The 12,405-nt window shown below is 32.3% G+C and overlaps 1 protein-coding gene across 2 annotated transcripts in view; it reads left to right on the forward strand.

The window, feature by feature from the left end:
- Window positions 1–12,405, forward strand: part of GLS (glutaminase) — an 80,393-nt gene that overhangs the window by 10,275 nt on the left and 57,713 nt on the right. For both annotated transcript variants that reach the window (XM_079923565.1, XM_079923566.1), the window contains exons 2-6: window positions 3,119–3,215; window positions 3,571–3,692; window positions 8,423–8,552; window positions 9,266–9,345; window positions 12,188–12,351. In XM_079923565.1, coding sequence (XP_079779691.1) covers window positions 3,119–3,215; window positions 3,571–3,692; window positions 8,423–8,552; window positions 9,266–9,345; window positions 12,188–12,351 — 593 coding nt within the window. The remainder of the gene's footprint in view (window positions 1–3,118; window positions 3,216–3,570; window positions 3,693–8,422; window positions 8,553–9,265; window positions 9,346–12,187; window positions 12,352–12,405) is intronic.

Here is a 12,405-nt window from a genome sequence, read left to right on the forward strand (position 1 = left end):
CTTCTACCCATCTTTCAAGTCTAGCTCTAATTCCACCTCTTCTAAAACTTTACCTTATTAGTCCACAGTGAGGTAATTTTCCAGTGATTGGATCCCATTGTTTCTTTCTTGTAATTCCTCATGATGTATGTCTTCTATTTTCCTTTTAGACTGTAAGTAATGACTACTATAATGCTGTACATGTTATAGATGCCAGTTAAATACATGGGATTTTTTTTTTTTAATTTTTTAAAGAAATCATTTCTGTGTTGTAGGCAGGTATTTTGTGAGGGTAAAGTAGGAGGAGGAATGGGTAAAAGAAGGAACAAAATGGCAGTGAAAAGATCTTAAAGGCAGAAATTAGAAAGAAAATGAGGGAGAATAAAAGGGAAGGAATAAAAAGGTATGAAACAAGGACTTTATTTTGGATTTAACTATCCCATTTTAGTTGCTGAGTGTCATAACCATTCATGTTTTTCCTTAAGGAATCTAAGGGCTTATCAACAATTGTTGATATTACAATTTGAAAGCCTGTTATAGTCTATTTTTTTTGTCATTAAAACTTAAATACTTCTCAAGAATATCCTAGTTACTATATAGTCTGAAAACTATAATTTTTAGCTTTTGAATTTTAAGAGCAAAATGTATTATCATGAAGCGTTGCCACAAAACCATATTAAATTTGGGGAAAGAAAAGGGGGTAATACCAAGAAAGGTCTTTGGAATAACTTCTGTGTGTTGTTTGGGGAGAATCTGTGCATTTGTTCACCAGACTGTTGAAGTGAACTCATTCTCAAATAAGAGTCAGAGCTTTTAAATGCTGAGATTGGTAGTACTTTTTTAAAAAAATCAATTTTGAACATTTATTTTGCGAGCATATTTTTTAGGGATGACTTAAATCTCTCTCCTATGGATAAAAATTAGTCTCTTCTCCAAAAGCAAGTAAATATTTACCTTTTTTTGCTAGCTGTGGAAGTAAACATGGTCATTTTAATTTTTTTGCCCTATGTACCATAAGCTAAAGAAGTGTATATTTTATGTTACTTACATAGCTTTTAGGCAAAACAAATACCATTTACTGTGATAAATACATAGAAAGCTTATTCTGCAGTTTAAAGTGATAAACTACCACTATCTGAAGTTTATTTGACAAACCACTTTCTGTAAATAATTGGTATGTTATTTTCCACTGATTGTTTTTGACAGCTGGCTCAATTTTTCTTTAAATGTATTATATTAAGTCATCAGTATTGTTGAATCCTGTTTAATGGTTTTAGATCAGGCTAAAACCTAGAAAAATTGTACCTTATAAAAGTAATAACTAGCTAGTACGTTTGAGAGCCAGTAAAACTGTAGTGGTATATAGTTTGGACTCTGGATTCAGAGAAACAGAGGTTCTAACTATATCTCTACCACTTTGCAGTCTTGGGAAGTTTGTTGACCTGTCTGAGCCTCTGTGAAATGGGGATAGAGTTAGTCTTTTTTTTTTTAACAAATAATGAATAAATTGAGCTTCTACTGTGTGCCAGGAACCATACTATATTTTGGATAATGGTACCTTCTGTTATGACATCATTGGAGGGATTAAATTAGAACGAATGTAAAACAGCAGAGTACTTAACAAAAGTGATCAATAAATTTTAACTCTTATTATTAAAATATCCCAAATACATTTTTAAAAGTTCTTTAAGAGCCAGAATTGCTTCAGGGAATATTTATATATCTGGGATATATCATTAAATTACAATAATCCTATGTGTTAGTTTTTTTTTAAACATTGGTATGAAATTCCTATACTTTAGGGTTGACTTTAAGAACTAAAAGTTGGTATAACAGCTTTGAAAACAAGTATAAATGATATTAATGCCAACATTAATGTGTCTTTTAGGAGAAATTTTATATGTCCATATGTAAATGTACATGCTCTGTGAAACAACACTGTATTCTATTGTCTTTTAAGTTAGAAATATATGGACCACTCTCTAATTTTCTCTCTTTCTTGAAATACAGGTAAAGTCTTTCCAGATATTTTATATATAACACATTCTATACATATACACACACATATATATTTCTACCTTTGATTTTAATAGTGATGGATGGAGAGGGGATTGGTCTGCCCTAGATCTAAAATTCTCATAACATCACTATAATACTTATGGCAGTCATAGGTGTTCAGAATATTGAAATGTATTCATTTCAGTTTCAGAGCCCCCAGAAAGAAGACATTAAATAGGTTCATTATAGTTTGTTTACCTGAAAGCTTTTCAACGGATAGGAAAAATTTTTTCTTGATTAAGTTTGGTTAATCATAGCACTTTATACTAGATTTTAATGTATTTTTATGGTAAAATTTTTATTCTAACAGTCTTTGTGATTTGTGGCATTTGGTCTGTACATGTAAAAGCCTAGGTCACTTTAGACATAGTAACTACAACTACCAACGATTGAGTACTTACTCTCTGCCAGGCAGTGCTCTAAAGATATTGAATGTATTAAGTCAACTGATTCTCACAAGAACCCTGTGAGGCAGGCCCTATTATCTCCCTTTCTCAGATGAGGAAATTGATTAACAGAAAGGTTAATTAATTTATCCAGGGTGACTCAGCTAGTAAGTATTGTAGCCAGGATTCAAGGACTTACGCACTAGTCTTCACTGTCCAGTACTTAATTGTTCTCTCCCCCAGATTTACAATCAGGTTAACTTTGAACAATATATATGTATAGTCATCATATTAAAAAACAATAACAACAAGAGAACAAAGTATTGACTCTTACCTGAGCATTGGCTAGGCTCCATAATTAATATTGGGTGATTGTATTAGGCTGTACAGGAAGGTATTACCATAACAGATGGCTAGGCATTAGCACCACTAGAAATAGTACTCAAGATTTTAAAACTTGGGATTAAAGGATATCTGTATTAATTAATGAATCATTTTTTAAACTTGTTTTTCAGTGCGGTTTCAGTAATACTGTTTGATTTTGGTAAATCAGCATTTATTATGATATTAGGTCTTGATGAATAGATCAACTCAACTGTAGTTTGGTTCAGTGATTATTTTTAAATGGATATAGCTAAAATCCACTTGAATGTTCACATAAGGGTTAATTTTGTCTTCTTTCTTCCCCCCTTTAGTAAAATAAAGCAGGGTCTGTTACCTAGCTTGGAAGATTTGCTATTCTATACAATCGCAGAAGGACAAGAGAAAATACCTGTTCATAAATTTATTACAGTAAGTTTTTATATTTTTCTATCTTCACTTTTTAAAAATCAGTAATACTGAATCAATAATATGGTAATATTGAAATGTAGTTTTAAAGGTCATCTGACGTGTAGATTCTGACTGACACTGTTTCTCTTATTTTCAAATTTTCATCATGCTCATTTCAAGGTAATCAATGAAAGAAAATGAAAGAAACAATGAGAAACTTGTCCAGAAAGTGGGTAATAGTGACACTAAAATGCCATATACATATTCAGGTCTTGTGTAGAAGTTTTTATATACAGGAGTTAAAAACTTGTAGTTGGAATAAGCATATACCTTATTTGCACTATATATTTACAAACTCTTATTTTTTTAAAAACAGGCACTCAAATCTACAGGATTGCGAACGTCTGATCCCAGGTTGAAAGAGTGTATGGATATGTTAAGATTAACTCTTCAAACAACATCAGATGGTGTCATGCTAGACAAAGATCTTTTTAAAAAGTAAAAATTTCTGCCAAACCTTTAATGGTCACTTGCTATGCTATATGGTGATTTTTCTTTTAAAACGAAATTGCATCTTTGAAGACCAGTGCTTCCTGTGTAACTGAAAAAAAGGGGGGAGGGGACTTATAAACATAAATTGTTTGGAACAACTTGGTGCACATTAAAGTTCTATAATACATTGGGGCTAAGAATATACTTTGAAACTGTTCTGAGGAAGCGTAGCCATGGATGTTTCCAATTTATAGTACCTGGAGATTGCATTCGGTTTGAATAGAGCACACTCTTTGTCCTGTCATGGTTTAAATTGATCTCTTAATTCATCTGCATATCTTGCAGCCTTTCTCAGCATGGTCTCAGTTCTTTCCTACAAGGTGTTTTAGATGACACCGTAAAATGAGACGGCTTCAGGCAGCCTATATTCGTTAGTTTTATATGTCTCTGTTGTCTGCTTCTCTCCTCTCTTCAGACATATTACTACATAGGCTTTTGGCTGTTTTTGTTTTCTTCATAATGTTTAAAAACTTAATGCTAACTTTGGACATGAATGCCTTCATTTGGTTGAATGAGAATATTTATTTTGACTTTCTTATATTTGCATATCTTTATTATCTTCATAATGTGTTCCTACTAGTCTGATTGCTTAATGATTTAATAGACAGCAAGTTTGTCATGGATCCCAAGGAGGTAAATGGTATTTTACAACTAAAATTAAATGAAAACTTGTATAAAACTGTAAACACTACTGTAAGGTATTGGCTTTTTCCAGACCATAGGCTTAGGTTGGAATAGATCCAATGAATTCCAGCATCTACCTTGAAAGTTTATTTGTATGTATGCATTTTTATTATTTTTTTTCTTTTATTGTCTTTTGGGGGCTAGATGATTTGTTCTAGATGTCTCCTGGGAATATCCTGGAATATTAAGTCATTTGAAGGTATAAGTATTTAACTGAGATCCTCCCAAGTATCTTGGCATACTGTGAAGCACTGCTGGCAATTTTAGATCTCTGTCTTTTCACCACAAGTTTCTTGATTCTGTGAGCTCAGCCAACCTTATTAAGTGTAGATTTTAGTTCCATGTTGGAATTGGTGTTAGGAATTTTGAATCTTCAGAACCTGTTTCTTTGTGAAGGGAAGGAAATCACTTCTAGTTAGCTGTGCCTTTGCAGTAAAGATTATTTTATTTTTAGTGTTCATGAACTCTCTGTGCAAAGTATCTTGATTGTGGGGTGCCTTCTGGGGGGTTATTTTGGTATATCTGAGAATGAAGTTGTCAGAGAGTTGGTAGGTAGGTCTGTTGATAATGGGTATAAGGAATTGCTTTGGAATTCCTAAGTGAAAGCAGTATTTTATACCTTTTTAGTACTGGTTAAATTTCTTTTGTGCTTCATAAACATATTGCTCTGTTTAAATATGAAATTGAAAGTAATTTAAATACACTGAGTATGAAGCCAGGAAACAATCATAAAATTTTCTACCCATAAGTATATTAAAAACTAACAATTAGCATTATTTTAAATACTAATCCAATTTTTTTAAAAAAATTGATGATTGTAATATAGGCAGTTCCCAACTTGACAAATGCTTAGTGGTATATGTGAACAAGCAATGGAAAAGTTTACATCTATAGGCATATGATTTCTCTTTTCATCCCTAGAATGAGGTGATTCAAAACCTCTGACTATTGGGCTTCCCTGGTGGCGCAGTGGTTGAGAGTCCGCCTGCCAATGCAGGGGACACGGGTTCGTGCCCCGGTCCGGGAGGATCCCACATGCCGCGGAGCGGCTGGGCCCGTGAGCCATGGCCACTGAGCCTGCGTGTCCAGAGCCTGGGCTCCGCAACGGGAGAGGCCACACACTGAGAGGCCCGCGTACCGCCAAAACAAAACAAACAAAACACCTCTGACTATTAACCTTTTCAGGTCACCTGGAATGGTGATTGCTTCAGAGAAGTTTTTTCTCTGTTTTCAAAATGAGAAGTTTTCTAGTTAGTGTTGCCAGAAATAATCTCACCTCCATGCAGGTGGGTACAATGGAATTCATCTTCCCAAAGAAGTAATTTATAAAGGAAAGTGGAAAGGTTTGGTTGAAGTCAACGTGTTGATATTTTACCTAAAATACATTGTTGCTTAATATATTTAGCCTTTGAGGGTAATCTGAGAAACATCTAATATGTAGAATTTTTTCTGAATGGGAAGATGAATTCTATGCATATTTTTTGGAGCATGGTCTATTTGAAAGTTGGAGACTGCCTGTACCTATCTAGATAATCAATTGTTTTTAATGCTAATAATCTCAATAGAAGTAGAAAATTTGTATTGAAAAGGAATGCCTTATTTATTCATGCATTTTTAGCCATATAAATATTAGAAGTATTTTTATGTGTGATCATAATTTTTTTATCTTTTTTGTTTTGGAGGAAATGAATGGTAGTCTTTGTATTTGCTTTTTCTTAAAAAATTCTTATCCACTATGTTATTTTACTAATGAAAAATTATATGTGAGATATTTTGTAAAACATTGATGTGCATTACAGTTGCTAACCCTAAACATTTAAGTAAAGAAGGAAAGAAAAATTATTATTACCAGTTTACAGATGAGAAAACTGAACAAAGCATGAGAAAGATGTGACTGTTGAAAAGCATAAGCACTTCCTCCTCAGGTCACTTTATATCCCTTCTGATTTTCTGCTTAGATTCATGGCATCTATATTAAAATAACTCCCAAGAAAAACATTACAGTTTGTTCATCAGCATGCAGCTAGACACTCTTTTGAATGGTATTGCCTTGGTTGGCCATAGTAATTCACCAGTGAAGGCTGTTCGCACAGCTTTATGAGCACCTTCTGATAGAGCAAAAAAAAAAAAATCCCAGTTTCACTGACTGTACAATATTGTTAATGTTTTAAAAGTGCTGTTTAATTTTGAGTAGTTAAATAGTTAGTAGTAAGGTTAATAATTTATGTTTGGCAGTCCTCATATTTTCTCATGTAATACTTCTTGAAAAAGGGGGCATGTAGATTTGATTTGATACAGATATAGTGATTTAAGGTCAGGAATTGTCCTAACTTCTTTCTGCTGAGAAATGTGTCTTTTGTTATATATTACTTGCAACTCACGTGCAAGTTGAATTGCTGTTTGGAGCATATTAAATATTAAGTCAATGGCAAAAAGTATTTATTAGATTAACATTGAAACTATGTCAAAATTTATCAAAGTTTATTGAAGTAAATATTTGTTATCTCTTGGATGTCAATTATTTCTACATCTGTAGATTAATAATGGAAATTAGGACTGTAACTTTTTCATGTTGTAACTGAAGCACATCTTTATCACTGAAAATAACCTATTTTATTTTAAATCAGTGTTTAATTTTATGTTGACCAAGTGAGTATATATTCTGGATTTTTATTAATAGTTAAAGTGTGATAGCTGGCTTTTAATTCTAATTTGATGTTTTATTAAGAACAACTTGAATTAAGATACTGAGATATAAAAATTTATCATTTACCATGGATTGAAAAAGAAATACCGAGAGTGTCTACTTCTCCGACTCTCCATTTATAATTAGTGCATGTTATTTACTTGCAAGTTAAACACAGATTTTTCTTATCTGTAAAGTGGGGAAATCATCTTCTCAGAGTGTTCATGTTTTGAGGGTTAAGCAGGATAAATAGTACTTGAAACTTAGTACTTTTTAATCTGTTATGGGCTTAGTCTTAAGTTGATATTATGGCTTGATGCTCAGGTCTGCAAATGTCTTCCTTTATCAATTAACTATTCTATTACTAAGTTTCTGAGACTCTCTTAAGAAGATGAATTTAGGGTATATGGCTGGCTGTTACCTATTTTTAAACTCTTTAAGGTTACATTAATAAGTTGATTTTCTAGCTTGAATCCTTTTTAAAACAAAGTAGAATATTGGTTCAAATCATTAGATTTCATGCTCTCCTATCCAGATGGTTTACCATATCTTTTAAATAATTTTTAACAGTGAAACAATTTTATTCTACAATGTATATACACATCTTACAGTGAATAGAATAATGTAATTTAACATTTTTGGTGATTCAAATAATATAAAATTATTATACTACTGTATATAATTTTTAAAGTTATACATTATTTTTATAAGCATTTTAATAAGTATTTCATATAAGAGACAAATCTGACTAAACGAAGTTGGTATTATTTCCCTTTTTTTTAGCTTAGAAATGCAAATTTTTCAAAATGTAATTTAGGAAAAATATATTAAAATACAAAATGTTTATTTTTTTGTGAAATACTAGTAATACGTAGAAATTAAAGGATATGTGTCTGAGGTTATTTCATGGAAGAATAAACAGGATCTCAGCTATATATTAAAGTCTGATTTTTGTTAACCAAATGTCTTGCTGAATGCTTATCAACTCTGGTAGGCTGAAAAGCTTGTTTTTAGATGGTCTTGGTACTTAATCTGGTGGAATGCTCTGCTGTTTTAATCTTTGACACAATTTTTAGGCTAATTTATTTCTTTCACTTGTTCAACAGCTTACAAGCCAGCTACATGAAAGGCTGCTTGAAGGAAAGAAAATAATGTAGAAAGAGTATAATTTATAGAATTTAGTTTGTTGTTTAAAATGTTGAATTTCTTTATTGTTTGAATATTCTCCTGATTAATATTGTTATTATTAGCAAGTACTAATATTTGAAAGGTACCAGTCTATTAATTTTTTTCTCGTATTCCGCAGATGTGTTCAAAGCAACATTGTTTTGTTGACACAAGCCTTTAGAAGAAAGTTTGTCATTCCTGACTTTATGTCTTTTACTTCACACATTGATGAGTTATATGAGAGTGCTAAAAAGCAGTCTGGAGGAAAGGTAACGTTTTTCCTAAGCCTATCACTTAATAAATTCAACTAAACTTGAGGTAGAGAGTAAAATTGTGTAGTTTTGTGTTTTGCTAATTAAGAAATTTAAGTGAAGCCACTGGAGTAAGTGCTTTTAAAATATTTCAAATAGTTAATTGTTATTTTGGCTAAAAAGAAATCTAAGCTTAAGAGTTCTTTTTGATTTTCAAATGATTGAGATGGCTTTTAAATTTTTAATTAATTAAAAAGTAGCTTACTGGGAATTTCTGCAGGTATGATATCCTTGAACATTAAATAAAATGTTCCCAGTTTTTAAAATCCTCTACATAATATAAGCGCTATTTTATTTATTCTCCATACTGAAAGTTTTTAGGTAATGAAACCCTATTAGCATGACCCTGATTAAAGAAGTTCTGTTTCCCTTAAAAAAAAAATCAAATCCTAGTTCTTTTAGACTGTGCTTTTTTAGGAAGACAGAATGCATTGGAAAACATAGTAGGTGATGGAGACTGAGAGAAGTCACTTAGATTTCACTTGTAATCCTCAAGTCTGTTGTGCCCTTAGTTTTTATGAATATTGTTATAAAAGATAGACTACAAAGCCACTGAGTATTATAAAATAACTGTTCATTGGCAGAAGCTAAATTGAGATCAGTTTTTTGGTAGAAGAAAATACTATTTGCCTATATTATATCTGTTAATTTCTTTCCATTGTTTTGGATAGGTTGCAGATTATATTCCTCAGTTAGCCAAGTTCAGTCCTGATTTGTGGGGTGTGTCCGTTTGTACAGTAGATGGACAGAGGTAAGTTTATTTCAGATCCATCAAAACCAACTCTAAGCCTTAAATTTTGCATAACAGTGAACATGAGGTAGAGAGGAGCCTCTTCTGTAATAGTAATTAGCCCCCTGACCTGACATAAATTCAAGAAGGTAAAGAAGTTTAGATTTTAGTTTAAGTTAGAAAACTCAACTGAAACAATACCTTATACTAAATTTTATGAGGCATTTCATCTATCTTATTCACAGTTGTAGTCTTGTTACTTGAATGCTTATTGTTCAAGGAACTGCAGTTACACATTTACTTAGGAAAAGTGGATTTGGCAGAACATGAAATTATTCACTAATGAACTGACCGCTAATAAAATTAGTTCACCTTTCTTGGCTTAACATGGGTTACCTATCCTGTCATTATCTTTGTTCCTCTTGCTGCTTATATGATTAGCATGGTAGTTAAGGCAATATAATGTAATAAAGTCTCTTACCCATCAGTCATTTTCAAAAGACACAGGATTTCATGAAGTCTACGAAGGTGATCTTTGGGATGTACTCACACTCCGGGCATAACCACTGACATTTGATGATCCAGTAGAATTATAAAAAGGATAACAATATGAGGGCACTTCAAAGAGAATGATTTGATTTAAAAAGTCAATTAAAAAAAAAGTAAATTAAGAGAGGCCCTTGGAAAAATAGAGTTCTGAAATATTTTTTTAAGCATGACCTTTTTTATTATGCTATGAGTCAGACATAAGATTTCTTATCGTGTTGTAATTTGGTTTTATCAGTCAGAAAAATTATGCCAAAAAAATAAAAATCAATATTTTTTTACTCATTGGAAGACTTTAGCTCAGAGGTATAATCTTTCTGGTTTTTTCTTTGCTTTTACTAAGGTAATTATTTTTTTTCATTAAAATATAACTTAAATAAAATGAGATATACAACTCCGAGGTGTATATAGCTTGATGAATTTATATCAGAGATGTAATTTTATCCTAAATTTGTTAAAACTACAAGTCATTTAGCCATATAATTTTAGATTTTATTTTTTAAGGTAATGTCCCAGTTAAAGCTTTTCCACCCATTTATTAAAATTTGTATCTCTTAAGTGCCTTCATTGTAAGTGATCCTTTTATTTTTTACTACTTATCTTCCTCAAATATTTACAGTTAAAAAAAACATGTGGTTTGGCTCATTCATTCTTATAATAAGGAATCTGAGGTTCAGAGTTTGTATAAAACTGGCAGAGGTGAAACTAGCACCTTGGTCTCTTAAATTCCAGTCCATTGTTCTCTCCATTACGACAGGCTTTTATCCTTATCTGGGCTTGTGAAATGTACTAAACACTTGTGTGTTGAATTAAATATCGGGTGCTATGAACAGACACAAATGCATGAGAAGACATGGCTTATCCTTACGGAGCAAATTCCAGTAGGGAGTGGTATTCCTATTTTTTTGTATTTGGAGGAAATGGTTTATCATGTAGTGGAAATTTTTATATTTGGAAGAAATTATTATCACCTAATTATTGCACATGTGTTTTTTCTTCTTAAACATACTTTGTGTGTATAGATGATTCTTTTAGTTCAGTTTTCTTATCTAGAGATAAGAAACTTGACTTTGGGCTAGAACATAGGTATTTTTAAATCCAAAGGTAGTAAGACAGGCTTTTGTCAGGTTTCAGAATGATTGCCAAATTGAAGTTATGGTCTGAATTAGAAGTTATTCATAAATTTGACAGGAAAAATATTATATATTATATATATATATATATACACATATTTATTTATATTCCATCATATACTTAGAAGTAAGGTGTCTTTCTGATGTCTCCATTAAACCCCCTATTTGCCCAGGGGTAGTTATTATAGTGCCCAGTTTCACTGTGAATAAATTTCGCTCGAATAAATGAGTGCCTGTAATGTGTTGGAACATTGTTTGGGGCACCTGGGATACTTCAGCAAATAAAACAAAGATCACTGCCCTTGTTAAGCTTACATTATAATGGGGCCAGTCACAGTTTTTTCACTTTCAAACCTATTCTCTATTTCATTTTCATCTTAGTTTGTTCTGTTGTTTATCTACATGGTGATTATGATTGCCGTTAGTGCCAGCTCTATCAGGTTTATAAAACTGGATGCTGTTTCTTTTAATGGGGCTGAAATTGTCAATAGATATGATTCACAAGATGAGGCATTTATAGACAGGGTCTCAGTTTATTGAATAAACTGAGCTTCATTTAAAAACTAACCACAGTTTAACCATTATTAAAGCTATGAGTAAAAAAAATTGTGACTAGTTTCTAAAAGGACTAGTTCATTTTATATGATTGAATACAGATAGGAGTAAGGAGGGCCATACCCTGTTGCCCTCAGAGGCAATTTTTTCTTTTTCTTTTTTTTTTTTTTTTTTTTTTTTTTGCGGTACACGGGCCTCTCACTCTTGTGGCCTCTCCCGTTGCGGAGCACAGGCTCCGGACGCGCAGATTCAGCGGCCATGGCTCACGGGCCCAGCCGCTCCGCGGCATGTGGGATCTTCCCAGACAGGGGCACGAACCCGTGTACCCTGAATCAGCAGGCTGACTCTCAACCACTGCACCACCAGGGAAGCCCCAGAGGCAATTTTTTGCATTACTTATTGTCTAATTTTGAACCAGTCTATTACCTGAGTATTTGAAAGCTTTTGCCTTTTTATTGCAGTATCCCTGTTAAAATAAACATATTTATTCTTCAATATCCAAGTAAACTTGCTGTTGAATTATGGGAAAACTGTTATAAATTAGAATTAACATGTAAATAACAGCTCCAGTTATTGTTACATTTTTTCACAGTTGATCTTAATTATTTTTTAAATCTACTTTTAAATAGGCATTCTATTGGGGATACCAAAGTTCCATTTTGCCTTCAATCCTGTGTAAAACCTTTGAAATATGCCATTGCTGTTAATGATCTTGGAACAGAATATGTGCATCGATATGTTGGGAAAGAGCCAAGTGGATTAAGGTTCAACAAACTGTTCTTAAATGAAGATGGTAAGAATTATATAAAAGTTACTTGGAAGAAGAAATACCTCATTTTCCTGTGTA

This window comes from Stenella coeruleoalba (genome assembly GCF_951394435.1).
Source record: "Stenella coeruleoalba genome assembly, chromosome: 6".
Classification (NCBI taxonomy): domain Eukaryota; kingdom Metazoa; phylum Chordata; class Mammalia; order Artiodactyla; family Delphinidae; genus Stenella; species Stenella coeruleoalba.